The sequence below is a fragment of the Kryptolebias marmoratus genome, linkage group LG5 (assembly GCF_001649575.2).
Source record: "Kryptolebias marmoratus isolate JLee-2015 linkage group LG5, ASM164957v2, whole genome shotgun sequence".
Classification (NCBI taxonomy): Eukaryota; Metazoa; Chordata; class Actinopteri; order Cyprinodontiformes; family Rivulidae; genus Kryptolebias; species Kryptolebias marmoratus.
In genome coordinates, this window is record NC_051434.1 from 7026397 (window position 1) to 7043551 (window position 17155).

Sequence of the window (17155 nt, forward strand, 5' to 3'; positions counted from 1 at the left end):
CATAAGTACATTTATGCAATTAAAAACTCTATAATAAGTGTTCATTGTTGTAAAGAGAACAGGAATTTTCTGTTTGTTGTTGTTGTTATTTTTTTTAATTATTATTCGTTTCTTCTTTTTCTCCTCTAAATTAAAAAGTAAAAATAAAATAAAATCACGTCACCCTTGGATTTAAATCGATTACCGAATAAACGAAACGTAAAAAATCAAGATAGAAAAAATTCCCAGCCCTTCCGTTCCGTTTGTTGTTTTTTTTTTTGTTTTGTTTTGTTTTTTGTTCATTTCCAAAACGTAGTGGCAGCGGAGAATGTTAGTTTGTGAAATCTTTTAAGTCCTCCATTTGGAAACCAAGGTATGTACAACGAGAGGAAATTCGTTTTTCTTCCACTTTAATCACTCCATGGTTTTTAATTTACTTATAATTAATAAAACTAACTCTACATAACAATATTATCAATGGTAATCATACAGAATAATATTTTCTTTTGCCTCAGACTGTAGACTGGCCTTTCGTTGGCGCCATAGACCACAAATCACACTATACAGTAGAACCCTGTTCAGTAGGATAACATCATTGATATGCTTTTTCTTCACATGTATATTTTGTTGCCGACAACAGAGTATGTACATGATATAAATGGATCCAGCTGTGGAATGATAGGAACTCTGGAGCACTTCGGATGTTGTGGATGCTGACTCAGTCCATGAGTTTGTTGCTGGCGTCGCTGCAGTCGATGTTTTTTTTTTGTTTTTTTTTTGTTGAAGCGCAAACACGGGAATCTGCTGTTTTTTTGTTTCGCTTTTCTTTTTTTTTTCCCCTCCAGACGTGTGTGTGAAGTGTCGCTCCTGTGCTATGCGGTTGGTCAAACAACCAAAGAAAGGCTGGGACGTCCCGAGTGGTATTCTTGATTGAACTCTTAGGTTTTCCTGGAAGTGAACAGGGAGAGGGACAAAGCAGAAAGAGAGCGGCGTTTATTTCGGATCAGATGACAGAAAGCGAACACAGCCGTCGTCAAACTGTGGAAACGAGGTGCTTGCACACACACTTGGTTGCACTGACGGCTCAGGAGGAGTCTCAGTTAGACACCAACGTCCATGCATGATGCTGCAGGTGTTCTCACGCTCTTAAAAAAATACTCTATCTATTGTTTTGTTTTTTTGTTTTTTGTTTTTTGGGGGCAGGCTTATTATTTCAGAACATGCACAGTAGGAATTCTGGGAAAATCAACTCCTCAAATTTTATAAAACGGGTCAAAGTTGTTTTTAACATGTTCTCATCTCCTCATAAAAAGAGCTTATTTATCAAACAGAGTTTTAAAAAATCAGCTTCACCTTTCATCCCACCCAAAAGATTCTCACAGAGTATCTGAAGGTACTGGAAGATGAGTTTATTTGTCTTTTTTTATTCCTGTTTTACCTCCATTTGAGAACGGTTTTGTTTCAAGCTAGATATTAATTTGGGTTGATGGTTAATGTGTCCTCGAAATTAAAAAATTTGCAAACTACTGCGTGCGTTCGTTCACCAAAAGCAGGCGCCGTACGGGAACGAGAAGAGACGCACCGGCACGTCTTTAAAGTGTGCAGACAGGTTTTATAAAACAACCTGAGTTGATTAATTATAAACAGCGAGACACAAAATGCTGCTCAGATATTTTCAAGCTGAAATCTGTCGTTGTCTCTGGCGGTTCTGCGGCAGATTTGTTCCGTGCCGAGGGCTTTGTTTACACTGAGTGCGTACCTGCGTTTTGGAACTGCACATCAACATGAAGTAAACCCTCCAGCTGCAGCATTTGATCCAGTCCAGAATCGTCTTTTTTAGGTTTTAAACTTTGATCCTTTTCACTTGTATGTAAAAAACAGCAAGTTATACAAATATTAAAGGTATGAATGTAGATTAAAGGTAAGTTTATTCGCAGTTATGTGCTGAACAGTGGTGCAGTGGTTAACGCCGTTGTCTAACAACTGTAAGGTTACTTGTTTGAATCCTTCAGGGCCCTTTACATGTTTTCCACATGAATTTTCTCCATTTCCGGACTCTAAAAACATGCCTGTTAGGTCACCTGGGGACAGGTGTTGGACCGTAAGCTTAGCAGGGAACAGGGGTGGCTTTGAATCTGCCTGTCCATAAAGATGATGGTGGCAGATCGTTTGAGTCTTGCGATCTGAGAGGTTAGCGGCTGTTGTCGAAGCCGTCGATTCCTGAAAAGCCTCCGAAGAGTCTTTTTAGGTGTAGGAGCAACCTGCCGCGTTCTAGTTCTGAAGCAAAAACATCAACATGTCTAACATGTTTTAATATCGATCTCTTTATTATTTAAAAAAAAACAAAAACGCTGTGTTTGGAAAGGAAACAATCGTTTAGTTTCAGAGCTGAAACAGGCTTTCATACATAATAAAGGGCAAAAAAAAGTTGATGCAAAGAACATTTATTAAGATTTAAATGGCTGCTGAGTGTCTTTTTGAGCTACAACAGAAAAAACACAAATTCAGCCTCTGTGTTCCAGATTATTATTTTTTTATTATTTATTTATTTCAACCGACAGATACTCCAAGCACAAAGTTTCCTGTTCCTTTTTTAAATTGTTTGTGGAGAAATGCAGCTTGTTTTGCCTGAATATTTTGTATATTGTGCAGAAATTGTCCCAGAATTCCTACAGAGGAATGCAGTTCAGCCAGCAGCACATGTCACAGGAACCCAAGAGTTTTAACCCAAATCCTCTAAAATAAGGTCACTGAATCAGTGCAACACATCCAAATGGTCACACACACACACACACACACACACACACACACACACACCAGCTTTTATTTCCATATCTATCAGATATACAGTAGGCACAGTTTGTCTTAATCTCACATTTGGAAAAAAAAAAAACACAGACGTCTTTTCAAACACAGACACGACGTTGCGAACCATTTATAGGGGCACGTTCAGTACGTTTTAGGTCTCACAAAAACCAAACAAAGCTCAGGCACAGAGTCACTTGGAAATGAGTTACAACCAAAAAAAAATAAGACCTCCGCACTCACCAAAAATAATAAAATTAAATTAAATTACTACCACACCAACCAGCTAAACAGAGGGGATGTGTAAGAACGATAATCATGACAGACAACAAAAACAAAACTAGTCAAAACAAACAAACAAAAAGAAGTCCAGAAGGGAACAAAAAAACTTCTAATAGATCAGATTTAGGTGGACAAGAAGCTAATTTAGCTTTCAGCTTTTTGAAGACTTATAAAAATGAAAAAAATTTTAAAAAGCAGCTTGTCATGATAATCAGTTACTTACAGATGCTGAGGTAAAAATACTGATCAGTCTTTGCCAGGATTTAAAAAAAACCAGGACAAAAAAAATAAAAATAAGAAGAGGAAACTCACAACGTCACCAAACACAGTTCATGGTCGCCACGGTAACCCGCCATGCAGTTCAGCATGGTGAATCAAGGCAACGGCCCAAAAAAGAAACAAAACAAAATACAACTGCTAATTGCAACCATCACAGGCAATATCGCCACAGCAACCAACACAGGCCAATTAACTTACGACGCCGTGAGTAGGGGAGTGGGTTTTAGCGGTTGCTAGGCAACCGTAGCCTTAGCGACGCACGTCTCCGAGATATACAGGGGCCTCTTTTTTTTCTCTCTCTCTCTCTCTCTTTTTGTCTTTTTTTCAGGAAAAAAATGGCGCTCGACACAGCACAAAAACAATGAGTGAAAATAAAAGGAGAAATTAATGACGGACAGCAGTTCAACCCTGAGACAGAACACTGGTTAAGACAAAACATTTGAGCCGAGTAGGATGAAAAAAATAAAAATAAAAAATAAAGATCCACTTCTACACAACAAAGGTATCTTCTTGTCCTGATCATGTGTTTTTAAATTGATGCCTTCAAGAGCTGTGAGCTCATTAAAGTTAATCTACTGGGGTGTTATTGACTTCTTCAGCTCCAGAGAGGATTAAAAAACAACAACCATTGAAGGACTGAGCTCCAAATTACATCCACTTTCTAGCTTTAATTTCCCCAACTGCTTCCTGCTGTCAATCAATCCCTCCCCGACCACTTCCTGTCCCGTCGAACGCGCCGGTCGCTCACCTCCTTCACCTTCAGTAAGGCCTGTTGGCGTCCTTAGGCCTCTTCAGCTGCACCTTCAGTCTCTTCATGCCGATCTGGAAGCCGTTCATGGCCTGGATGGCAGTCTGGGCGCTGGATGGGTTGTCGAAGCTCACGAAACCTGGAATGATTGGGGGGCAGACGCTTATTTATCAGGGGTAAAAAGTCAAAAGTCCACAGACGTCGGCCGTTGTCTCGTCACTCTCCGGGGACTCACCGAAGCATTTACTCTGATTGGTGGCCCGGTCGACAAACACCTTGGCGGAGATGACGTTTCCGAAGGGCAGGAACATCTGCAGGATCTCGGAGTCGGTGAACTCCTGCGGCAGGTGGTAGATGAAGATGTTGCACCCTTCGGGTCCTGCAGGCGAAGACGAAGAGGACAAAGAGAGACACAGATGCACCGTGAGCTGATTAAAGGGCTAGTTTGGATCTTTTTTGGGACCGGAAAGGCTGGGAACAACAATATCTTACCTGTTGGAGATAGCTCCTCGAGCAACCTCCGTTTGAGGAAATAGATTTTAATTCGGACCAGACTGATGAGCTAACGGCTGGTCGGAGTGGACTGCTGCCGACTTAAATCAACTTCAGTCTCACAGATTTCATTTTAGTCCAAGCAGACTTCATAAACTGTGCCGCGTCGTCACTTTTACATCACGCAGTTAATCCAGCAGGAGGCTTAGGATACTCCAAAGTGCTACAGCTAACTGCTGCTGATGCTACTTGACAAATAATCAAACATTAATAATCATGTAATGCAAAACTGATGGAAGGTTTTCGAAAAGAAAGTGTAAATGTAAAGTTTTTCAGACAATTTAGGTTGTTTTAAGGCGGCAGCGATTTACAGGAAAGTCTCAGAGGATGAAGGTGAGACTGATCTGAAGTCCACTTTATATATATATATAAGATGATAAATTGTTTGAAAATAACTAACACACTAGGAGAATAATTAGTGCTACTTGTGCTTTGGTAGGTGAGCTGAAATAATCAGAGAATTGTCGGCTTTTCTGCTCTATATTTCCATACAGAAATGAGTAAAAATAGCCTGTTAGGTTGACCGAAAAACAAATAAATCAGAGTTTAATCAAACCACACTGTTTGCAAACTCGTTCTCTTGTCTGAAATGTGGTTTGTGCTGATGTTGCCAAAACCACTGGAATGCCTCTGAGCGATAAGGCGCTCGTTGCTCGCCTCTTCGAGCTTTACCTTCTCTTTGCTGGAGCTGCTGCGGCTGCTGCGGCTGTTGAGCCACCAGGGTGGGCTGGTGGGGGAACGGCTGCCCCACCAGGCTGTAGGCGGCGGGGTAAGCAGCTGAAAGACAGGGAGAGCGGGTGAAGACGGAGCAATAATAGATTATTTAGCATCTTTGCTTCGTAACAGATTCTAACTTCTATCACAGACATAATGCGTTCCAGTGTTACGTCTAGAAAAGGCTTTGCGGTGAATAATTTCAGCATGAATTGGGCTGCAGGGCTAACCTGTGTAGTGCTGCATGCCTGTGTAGGCTTGCTGCAGGGGATCCAGGACCGGACTCTGAGCTGTGACACAGCAAACACACAGTCAGAAAAAAAAAAAAGAATCATAAATGACGATCAGGAGACATCAACCTGCTCCAAATACCAGTTAGACCTTCAGCAGGAAGCTTGCGACCCCGCGCAGAGGCGTACCTTGATAGGCGTGGACTCCGTTGGTGTACAGCGTGTCTGTAGCTGACTGGCCGTTGGGGTGAGCTGCCACCGAGGGGTAGCTGTTCACTGCGATGGGCGGAGGCAGGGCGGGGACGGGTGTGGCCGCGATGGAGGGAGGAGTGCTGGTACCTGCAGGCGGAGACGGAAGAAACACACGACTTACATACATTTGCTTTTACGGTCCTGTGTGGAGACGTACGCAAGCAATTCAGGCTCCGTTTAAAACAAGCAGTAAGAAACTATGAATACTGAAAAAGAAGTCATTAAAGCAACAACTGATTATCATTTTTTTTAAAGTTTGGAGACATTCATTTATGCACGGCTCCGTTAACGACCCACTGCACCACCGTTCGGACTTTGGACCATTTCAAACAGTCGATTCGTCTCTTGTTGTTTCTGTCATTTCGTTGTAAATTTGCTGCCGTTCTGTTGCTGGTGGCCCGATATGGGTCAGTTTTCAGCTTTAGGATACTTACTTCTAACCATGACATGTGGGCTTTAACAATAAAAAAAATATATAGAAAAAAAAAACACTAAATGTTTGCGAATGTTTGAAGTTTAGTCTTCTTGGGTCCAGCTCTCTTTGTGTGTCTGTCCTCATCTTTCAAGCCGAAATCTATTTAAGGCCAGCCAGGGCCAGACATCTCTGCCCCTCATTACCTGAGGACGGGGTGATGGATGCAATCGGCGTGGCGATGATGCTGCTGGGGTTGAGCGCGGCGAGCTGCTGCATCTGAACGGCCGCCACCGTGGCAACGGGAGAGAGGTAGGCCGACTGGGCCACCAAGGCCTGCTGCTGCATCAGCTGCGGGACGGACAGAGACAAACGTGAAACTCGGAAAGCGCCTGCACGTTTTTTTTTTTAATTCATCACGCTGAAATGACGGGATCCAGTTTTAGGATTGTACGCAGCTGGCATATCTGAAGGTTATGGCTGGAAAACACAACAAGGGGACATTTTCTGAACGAGTGCAGACACCTCGTGATCTTTAAAATCAATCATTAGGACCAACGCAGGGAAAAACACGACCTTTTTCACCATATTAGGCTGCCTGCTCTGTCTCTGATCGTTAACTGTGAAAATGATTAATTTTTTTTAAAATCCTGCCCCTCCCTTCTTTTTACCCGAGTTAGAAGTTTTGCTCACGGTAAACGATCTCTTTAGGCGCCACGAATGAAACAGCTGAAAATGTTAAACTATTTCCCAGTTTTAACAGATATGACGACTGTGCGTGAAAACTATCATATTACTGAGTTTCAAAGAATGTTTAGTACTATCAGATGGACATTTGGATGAATCATGGCCAGTTTGTCCCATTTAGATGAAATCGTGTCACCGTCAAGGACAGTGAGGGCCGTGCGCTGTCCACACGCCCATCTTGGAAGCTGATTGGCTCCTGGGTTTAACCGCGTTCACATAACAAGCTGCAGAATGAAGAAATATCTCCTGTTTTCTTTGATAATGTCGTCACAGCTTCACCAGACTTCACTCTGTGTGGACTTGTGTCAATCGCTGCCAATTTTGTAATTAATCACCACACAAAAGACAGTCCTGACTTGTTGAAACTCTTCAGTGCACCTTATTATTTCAGAAAACCCACCACACGTTTGGAGTCGACCCGATTCAAGATGGCTGCCACAGATGAGTGATCTTAGTCAGTCAGTTCTACAGATGTTGGGGTAAAGTTTGGTGTGGTGGTAGCTGAGAGTCATCCCCAAAACATACTCTGAGTGCTGACAGTTCACACAAGAGCTTTGTCTAAAACTTTGGCTTGTCTTTAAGCAACGCCGCGTCCATCGTCATCAGTTTTTTACTTTTCTGTTTCGCTTAAAGCAAACATTAAGCAAGCGCAGTGCTTTCAGCCTGATGAAGGAATAAACTTTCAATTGTCTTTTAAATGCTCTTGCAGAGAATTAGTATGCACTCAGAAGGATGAAGTTACACAGGATGCTTCCCATTAGCCTGCGTGTGGAGTTATTAGCACGTTCACAAATCGCGTAGCGTTCAGGATCTCTCTCTCATTGACCTCAGACAATCAAATAAGAGTTAATGTCGAGTCAGACGGAAGTAGGCCGTGAGACTAAACAATCAGCTGAAACTAAAGCCCAACTTCTGCTCGCGTCGTGTGTGTGTGTGCATCGCGTGCTCCTCACGGCCTGCGTGTAGGCGTTGTAGGCCCCAAGGTGCAGGGTCATGGGGCTGATGACCCCCAGCTGGGATGCCACCTGCTGCATCCGCCGGAGCCCTCGCTCCTTCTCCGAGTCCGCGAACTTCACCACCAGGCTGGAGGAGGCGCCCTGAGAAGGAGACGCAAAGAAAACCAACACATTATCATCTATATTAAGGTAAATAAGATTAGACTGTTGCTTCACGCTGAATAAAACAGGCAGCTCTGTCAGCGAGGCTACTGACTAATTTCTTTTTTTTATTATTACCAATGGACCAGTGGATGCTGATGCATATTTTTCTTTTTCAGTTTAAAACCAAACACAAAATGCAGATTATGCAGGAAACAGAGATAATGAAGACATGACAGTGTTCAATAAATAAAATTTGTGTTTCATAATATCGACAGTTTAGATCAATAATCAGCGGCTTTGCTTTTTAATAAGCTGCATCTGCATCTGCTTAGGAAAATCCATGACAGTAACCCCCCCACCCCACCCCCACCCATAATAGGACTGTAATAGTTTAAACACCGATTCAGCGTTCACTCTCTTGTTTTCATGTTCTTCTTATTTACTTTTGTTCTGTGCACACATAAAGCTATCAAAATGTCCAGCTGGGTCCTGAGACTTTTGGTTTTTGTAACTTTTATACTTTTCTTCCACAGAAATATGTTTTATTCCTTCAAGAACATTGTTGTCTTTTAAATCTGTTTCAGCACATTTGCTCAGTTTTTATCTCCTTTTGCTGCTTTTAGCTAGTCTTTTGCTAAGTTTAGCTTCTAGTTAGCCTTTTAAGGCTTTTTGCTAGCCTTTTGCTCCTGCTTTTAGCTGGTATTTTGATACCGTGACGTCCTAAGAGGCTGCAGGGTCGCTCTGGGACAAAGAAAAAGAAAAAAAATCATGGATTTTTCTTCTTGTTGTGTTCATATCAGTTATTCTGTTCATTCTGTTCTAGTTTTTGTTATTTTTAACTGTAAGGTTGACACTGTGAGTGAAATGTTGTCCTGGGGGTATGAAAGGGGGAAGCACTTCCTGGTTAGGGGGGAGAAAATAAGAAAAATAAAGAGACACATGACTGGAACTTGTCTGCGTCTTAATCCTGCTATTACTAACAAGCAAAATGCTGCAGTAATTATAGCTTCTAACTTGCATTCTGCTTTTTTAGCCAGCATTTTATTACTTTTAGCTTTTAGCTACTGTTCTGCTTCTTTTAGTTTCAGCAACTCAGGTTCAGCTTCTTCAGCAAAGTTTCAGGAAAGCCTTTCAGCGCTCACAGCGTATATTCTGTGAAAATGCAGTTTTAATTTAGTCAAACTGAATCAAACCAAACTACAGACAGAAACGATTATTTTTAAAAATATCCTCTTCTGATTGGGAGAGGGGGACAAAGTGAGAACTACCATCTGAGTCACCACGTTGAGTAGCTAAATGACTGGATATGGAGCATCTGAGTGTGTCTTTTTGATATATGACTCTGTGTGTGTGTGTGTGTGTGTGTGTGCGTGCGATGAGCTTACAGGTAAAGTGCGACTCCCGTGCAGAGCGTTGATGGCGGCCTGGGCCTCTGCGTTGCTCTGGAACTTTACAAATGCACACCCTGCATGAAATGACACACCATTAAACACAACCTCACTCACACACACTTACACACACACACGCAGGACCACAAAACTACTTCCCTTTAAAAATACATTAGAAGCCGTCTTACATCCAGTGCTCCATCAGTTACCGTGGCGTCGTTAAACATGGTCCACAGAACATCCACGGCTTCATCAATCATAACCCGTAAACCACCGAACGCATCATTAGCCGTGACCCATAAAACCTACTGCTCCGTTAGTCACGCCTCACGCAACGAGCGGGGGGCGAAATCCAGCATCTGTGTTCGAGCCGCCGCCGCCGCCGCCGCAGCCGGACTTTGATTTACACAACAAATATCATTAGCATTGTTGTTAGCGACAACGGTAATTTATATCACGTGGCACTAATGTGCTGCCGGCTTCATTTTCAGGGTTTCAAGCAGTTAAACTAAGTCAATAACACTTTCACTATCACCACCTGCAGACCGGCTGGGATCGGTCACTCTGAAAGCCTTTTACCCCACATTTGGTTCAAAGTTGTTAATTTTATTCACTAAAATAGGCGATTCTGAATTCCAAAATTACCTAAAAACAACCAAAAGTCTGATGGACTCAAACAAAACCAAATGTTTCTTGTGTTTCTGTTTGCTAAATGATTTATTATCACCCGCTGCTGAGGGATAATGTTTCTGCCATGACTGCGTTTAACTCGGATTTTAGTGAAGCTTTCAGGAAATAATCATCGGCTGTTCGTCTACAGCAGATTAACTCGGCCGCAGCTGCTTGTCCTTCGCAGATATTGAGCCAAAATGTGATGTGGTGGTAGCTGAGGGTGATCTGAAACAGAAACTCTGAGTGCTGACAGGTTGAAGACAGAGATTTTTTTTTTTTAACTTTAGCGCGCAAGGTGGCGGCTGACACGCGTTTCTTCAGGAAATACTCGTTTCACTGTAGTGTCTTAATAAAAAAGACATGAATAGGAAAAGAAAATATCTTTAAAAGACACACAGTCATTATTTCATTAGATCTGTGTACTAATTCATAAATAAATACCTAAATATCAGGCGTGAGGGATGGAGTCACCTGTAGCAGCAACAATCGAATATCCTCTAAACTGCTTCATTTATGGTAATAAAAACCCAATATTATATGACTCTGCATTAATTAATACACTGGTGTTTTATGTCACTTTATATTACATTGTTTAAATGTTACACACTTGAACTTTAAATGGCCAGGTGTCGACAAAATACGTCTTTTCGATGTAAAATAGGAGCAAATGTTTAAACGCCACTTTATTAAACGAAACACGTTTTCAGTCTTTCTGCAGAAATGTTAATTCAGTTCAGTTCAGTTTATCTATAAAGCACCAAGTCACAACAAAGAGTCTGTAGAAAAACATTCAGATGCTTTAAAACAGCTGATTAGTAAAAGTTATCCATCTGAGGAAGCCAGCAGATTGTGTTGAACCTTCACTTCGTCGCAGTCTGTCATCCTGAGCAGCAGGTTGGCGACAGTGGAGAGAAAAAACTCCCTTTTAACAGGAAGAAACCAGAACCAGAACTGGGCTCAGGACGGGCGGCCATCTGCCTCGACCAGCTGGGGTTTAAAAAGAGCGACGTTCAGTCTGAAATGTGTTGGACGCGAAGTGAAGCACCTAAACTTTTGCAGCAACGCTTCGTTTTCCCCACGCGCCGTGACCTTTCGACCTTTTACCTTTGCTGGTGCCGTCAGGCCCGCGCAGCACCGTGCACTCCTCTATGCTGCCGAACGGCTCGAACATTTTCCTCACGTCGGTGTCCGTCTGCTGCTTCCCCAGCATGCCCACGAACAGCTTCCTGTCTTCTGGGGGGCAAGGAGGTCGCCAAGGAAAGCGGGGCCGTGTGGGAGACAGAGAGAGACGAAACGCAGAGTGAAATGAGGAGGTGCGGCGTCACGAGCAACGGTGTGTACGTGCACGAGCAACACGAGCAGCCTGTTATACTTGGGAGAGCCAGCAGAGTGCAGCAGCACGGACAAACAGCATCTGCTGGTGACTCAAATGTTTGTCACCCACCGAGAAGCTGCTCCGTCTGCTTCTGGAGGATCAAACCAGCATTTCTGAGCGCTGGGAGACGTTCACCACGAATCATTACGTTCCTGCAGACTGGAACGCTACAGAGCTCCATCACAGAGACGATGCCGTGGAGCCTAAATGTCAGGGCCGCCGCAGATGATTTGATGCGTTTAAATGTCGCCTAAAATTCTCCCCGTGCAGTCCACCAATCAGTGCCACAGGGCAGGAGGACAGAGCAGTACCTAATTAAGAGGTTATGTCTCTTAAATACTGGGGAAAAAAAACAGCTATCTTGAGTTTTCATCTGTCGTGTTGAATTCATGTAAATTTATGTCTGCAAGTTAATTGATCCATTGTGACAAAATGAAAGCCTGCTGATCCGTTAAACAGTCACCTCGGCTACAAAACATCAGGATGCTGTGGAAAATATAAATACAGAAAGAATGCCAGGATTTTCACATGAACTAAACCTCGGAGCTGACTGAAGACGGCTGAGAATAAAATTTACAAGGCAGGAAATGTTCTGGGTGATTTTTTTTATTTTAAAATATGTTAAACTTGAATTTGATCCCAGCAAATATTATTTTGGGGAAAAATGGGAGCCTCTCCGAGATAAAAACGAGTTCAATTTGTAGGAGACTGAATGAGGCATGGCTCAGCAGAGAAGAGGTAAAAATGAAGGCATTTCGTCAACTATTTTATTTGAGGTTAAAAGAATCAAGGCGGACAATAAAACCGGTTTTAAAAGACGAACTTTCTGCTTTTTGCAGATCTGGATTAAAACCAGGACATCACCGTGTGCACAGATTTAAAGAGACCACCTCAATGAACAGTTTGTTGCTGCAAAATGCAGATTAAAGATCTACAGCATAGAAATATAATCCTACAGATACGAGATCCATAAAAAACAACCCAAACCTGGCACCTTTTTTTGGGCCTGAGCCTGGTTAAGGTGGACTGAGGTGAAACAGACGACTGTTCTGGGGTCATAAACGCCGCCGGGACCATCGGGCCTGTTATCAGCGCAGATGTCACGAGCTGAAGTTCACATTTAACCCGCACATCTGTTTACATATCTGTGTGTGTTCCTTTCAGTCCTGGAGCCACTGTTGCATGTTTTTTACCCTTTAGGCCTGATCAGACGCAAGCATCAGGTCAAGTTAGGATTTTTAAAGACGCATGAAGGATCGTTTGTCTTTTAGAGGTTTATGAACATGAGAGGAATGATTTACGATAAAAACCTGAAGGTTTATAATCTTAAAAATCCTATAATTTATAGGAAGTGAAACATATTTTTTAGGACTTTCAGTGCTGCTCACATTTAATTCTTAAGTTTTTAGAAACAATTATTAAAATATGCCTTAAATCTGAGGGACTTTAGTCTGAATGAGGTTTGGAGCAGCAAAACCTGCCATCCTAACGAAGTGTTTGTTTGTTTGTTTTTTAAAGAAGTAGGACGATACCAAACTAGATTCTAGTTGTATTTTGACAAAAAGTGTCCAAATCCAGTCAGGAACGCCTCCTGTCCAGACCCGAAATCATCTGAAACATTATGAAATGAGAACTGAAACAATAAAATAGCTGAGCTGAAATCCTCAGGAAGAAAATGAAAGTTGGGGTTTTTTTGTGTTTACTGTCTAGGATTTTATTGCATTTGTTTTTGTGAACTTCGGTGCTGCTCTTGTGTCCGTTTTTAAAGTAAAGCTGACTCAGACTTGTTCCACAAACACTTAATTGTGTTTTCTTCTTTAAAGAAAAGAGCTAAACGCCGTCTTGACCCGACTATTTCATTCCAAAACTGATCTGATTTGTTGCTTTTCTGAACTACGTCTGATTCTGCTGGACTCGCAGATTTTCTCGCGCTCGTGTAAACGTTTGGTTTTAGTGGGGTTTTTTGGTGGCGTTGAGAAGATGTTGTGTTTCTGAGAGGGTCTCTCTTACCCCCCCTGCTCTCGCTGTCCGCTGGCTTCACTTGGATTGGACGGTTCATCTGGAGGGGACAAAAAGCGACACGACAGGATGCGGTCAGTTTAAATACGACACAGGGAGGACACATGACTGCAACACACACGTCAGATAGACGATCAGAAAACATCTGTTTACACACTTCATGTCGATCAGTTAGAGCTGACTTCACTGTTTGCATTATTTATCCACAGATGTTTCTAGTTCCCTCTTTGACCTCTCACCACAGCTGACACAGATCTGCGTCACGTTACGTTTGCAGCGTCACGCATCCCCCCCCCCCTCCTCCTCCACCTCTCCCTGAAGCTCGCTCTAATCCCGCGCCTCCACCGCTCCCTCTGCCCCCGTCACACACACACAGAAAAAAAAAAAAAAAAAAACAGGATAAGCGCACACACCCACGCGGGATTGGCAAAGTGATGAGATTAGGAACAGTCGCCAGCTAATTTGGATTAAAGGAGCACGCAGCGTCAGAAATACGGGGAGAGACTCTGAGCCCGACGGAGAGGAGGAGACGTGCAGAAGGCGAAGCAGCATATCTGTGAAAACAGAGAACGACGGAGGACCAACCCAACAGGAAGGGCCTTTTCTGCGTAAATGAAGCTGAGCTAAAAGAAGCAAAACACTAGCCAAAAGCTGAACACTGTCTGAAAGTAGCAAAAGGTGTGCTAAAAGCTAGTTATGCTAAATGTATCAAACGCTAAAAACTAAAATATCAAAAGCAATGGGGTAGCTACAAACTAAAAGTCATAAAAGCTAGCTAGAAGCTAAAAGTTGCAAAAGGCTGGCTAAAAGCTAAGCATCAAAAGACCAGCTGAAAGCTAGAAGAAGCTAAATGCTTGCTAAAAGTAGCAGAATGGCAGCTAAAAAGTATGAAAAGGCCAGCTAAGAGCTAACGGTAGCATAAAAGACAAAAAGACAGCCAGTGTTTTTGAGGGAATTGAGATTTCAATGTATTCCTATAGGTAAAATATTTGTAAATGAAGTTAAATATTTTAAAAAGTATAAAAGTTACAGGAACTAAAAGTCGCAGCAGCCGTCTCCTGAATGAGCTGAAAGGTTTCACAAAGTATGCAGAGGCAGTTAGATTGCAGAACATAGATAATAATGTGAACGCTGAATCAACATTCAGACAAAAAAGTAACCTCTTTATAATCCATCAAGGACCGAGCTGCTGAAATGCCATCTTTTCTTCAGCTCTTCACTCTTCAGCTGAAGCCCTGCGTGAAATTCTTTTCAGCTCATCCTTCAGACGTACAGAGCATGAAAACGGTGGACAAGAGTAAGACAAAGGACGAACAAGAGGGGGCAGGAAGGGGAGCAGGGTGGGATTGAGACGGATTGAAGGAGCATATGGAGCAAAGGGAGGGAGGTGGGGGGAGGTGCGGGCCGAGGAGGAGAGAGTGGAGGTGAGACAAACAGAGTGGCACTCTGTTAACTGTGGCTTAATGAAGGTCTTAATTATGGAGCTGGTGACATTTCAGCCAGTCACTGATCCCGTGTCACTGATTGATCCGCTGTGATGGGTCACCGGGAGACTCTATCGATCGGCGCCGGCGGGACTCGCATGAACAAACACCTCTGGCTCGGCTCGGCTCGGCTCGGCCCGGCTTGGGGAGGCCTGAAACAGCTGGGATAAAAACAAGCCCAGCGCCCCGCTGCGAGGTTTTACTCCTGGGGTGAGTCAGCGGTCGTAATCCTGAGATAACCGTAAAGTTTTAGGCTCTCCCGTGGCCCCGCGCTGGCTCGACTTCTTCACATTTCTCTNGGGGGGGGGTTGCTCCAGCACCCGGTGAATTTTACTCACAATTATTGGAAAAGTTTTTGCCCACGGGGGGAGAACCACATCCTGACTGGGCCTGAAAGTTAAAATCGATGTACTTAAGAGAGAAATCTCTCAATAAACCTATTATCACCCACAATCATGAAAGGCAGGAGATCAATTAATTACCTGTCTGCTTGTTTACACGTCTTAGCAAAATATGTCATGAATCAGAGGATGGATTTTATTGAAAGTTCCAGAAATGAACTAAAGTGCCAGCATTCCTTAAAGGACTGCACATCGCCCGCCACCTTTCGGGACAGACTTTTAGACAAGTTGCAGCTGGATTTCGGTCAAACGTTACGTGCAATCTGTTAGTGCTTGGAGCGTGTGTTGTTAATGACTCTCAGCTACCACCACGCCAGGTTTTAGCTCAATATCTGTAAAATTTACCGAGTTATAGCCATTTTTTTGTCTCATCTTGAATTCGATTGACTCTCAAAGCTGCAGACGTACATCCAACGATTACTTCTGCAAGTTTCAGTTAAAACTGAACTAACGGACAAACGAACACACGCACACATACATAAAACATAATCATCCACCTTCTTTCGTTGGCCGGTGATGATTCGTCAAAATGAGCTCCTTAACGGCAAAACGTAACAATTAAAAACTGACGAGTATTTAAAACGTCTAACTGCTTCAAAAATGTGCTTCTCTCCAAAAGCAATGATGGCGGCTTTCAGCAAATAAAAAGAAAATGCAATAATGTTCTTTTTGTTTAACAAATAACATAAAAAATGCCACAAAACACATTACAGATGATGCCTGAGATTCAAACAAAACAAGATGTTTCAAAGTAAAACATCTTGTCTGAACTCGTGACATTAGTTTATGTGGCGTCTTTGGTTGATGGTACTTTTTTAAAAAATCAACAAAAACAAACATGGCCCCTGTTTCAGGCCGACCAACAGTGGCGGCCGAGGTGGCGGCGATAAGAAGAGGCGCAGCAGATGGCTCAGGAGATTGGAATTAGAATATACAAGAGAGAAAACAGCGAGAAGTGGAGGCCATAAAGGCTGTGCCACTTCAGATCGGCACGGCAACCGCTCCCACAGCTCTGATGAGGGCCGCACACACACACACACACACACATGGCCATCGTCATGACAACCCCGGGGATGAGAGGCTCACATCAGGTAAACAGGGTTACTCTGAGCAACGTGCGGAAGAGACGTACGGAAAAAAAAAGGGGGGAGATGAGAAAGGACAAAGGGTGAGTTTAGGTCAAAGAGACGGAGGGGGGATGAGGAAAGAGGAAGGACAAACGAAACATTAAGAAACAAAAAAAAATTTTAAAAAAGGGAAGGGCGAGATGATGGAGCCTGTTGAATGTTGGCGCTGCCTCGAGAGCAGATGCAGAAAGCAGGGAGAAAAATATCTCCCTCTAAGCCTCAACCGCGAACACACACTTTACAGTAATTTGCTCTCTCCCTCCTCCTCCTGTTGCTCCCCTCCCCTCCCCTCGGCTTGTTTACAAAAACAGTCCCACACTGAGCAGCACACGGGCGAAACCTGCCTGATCAAAAACCCATTATACCAACGTGTTTTTGCTGTTTGACTTTTCTTCTCCTCCATCCTCTGCACTTTGTCTCCACCTCATATGCATACATTCCGACAAATAAACACACCGTTTCTCCTCCCGAGCTCTCCTCTCCTCTCCACCGTTTCTCCCCTTTTCCCGTGATGCTGCAGAGGGATTTGACGGGGATTATGAGATATTAAATTCATAGATTATCCACAGCTTTAGTACAGTGCATGACC

The 17155-nt window shown here is 43.1% G+C and overlaps 1 protein-coding gene across 5 annotated transcripts in view; it reads right to left on the minus strand.

Moving 5' to 3' along the window:
- Positions 1–748: 748 nt before the first annotated feature.
- The window catches only part of celf3a (cugbp, Elav-like family member 3a), a 31028-nt gene continuing 14621 nt past the window's right edge, over positions 749–17155 (minus strand). Inside the window, exons 1-12 of one of the 5 annotated variants that reach the window (XM_037975832.1) lie at positions 14715–15125; positions 13546–13594; positions 11265–11390; positions 9486–9565; positions 7954–8097; positions 6460–6604; positions 5779–5928; positions 5590–5649; positions 5318–5422; positions 4329–4472; positions 4094–4232; positions 749–927 (exon numbers count right to left, since the gene is read on the minus strand). In XM_037975832.1, the coding sequence (XP_037831760.1) occupies positions 4105–4232; positions 4329–4472; positions 5318–5422; positions 5590–5649; positions 5779–5928; positions 6460–6604; positions 7954–8097; positions 9486–9565; positions 11265–11390; positions 13546–13594; positions 14715–14729 (1146 nt within the window). In that variant the 5' untranslated portion in view covers positions 14730–15125 and the 3' untranslated portion in view covers positions 749–927; positions 4094–4104. Of the gene's footprint in view, positions 928–4093; positions 4233–4328; positions 4473–5317; positions 5423–5589; positions 5650–5778; positions 5929–6459; positions 6605–7953; positions 8098–9485; positions 9566–11264; positions 11394–13545; positions 13595–14714; positions 15126–17155 lie in introns of those variants that run through there. The other 4 variants (XM_017424768.3, XM_017424750.3, XM_017424759.3 and 1 more) reach the window with 4 other exon arrangements.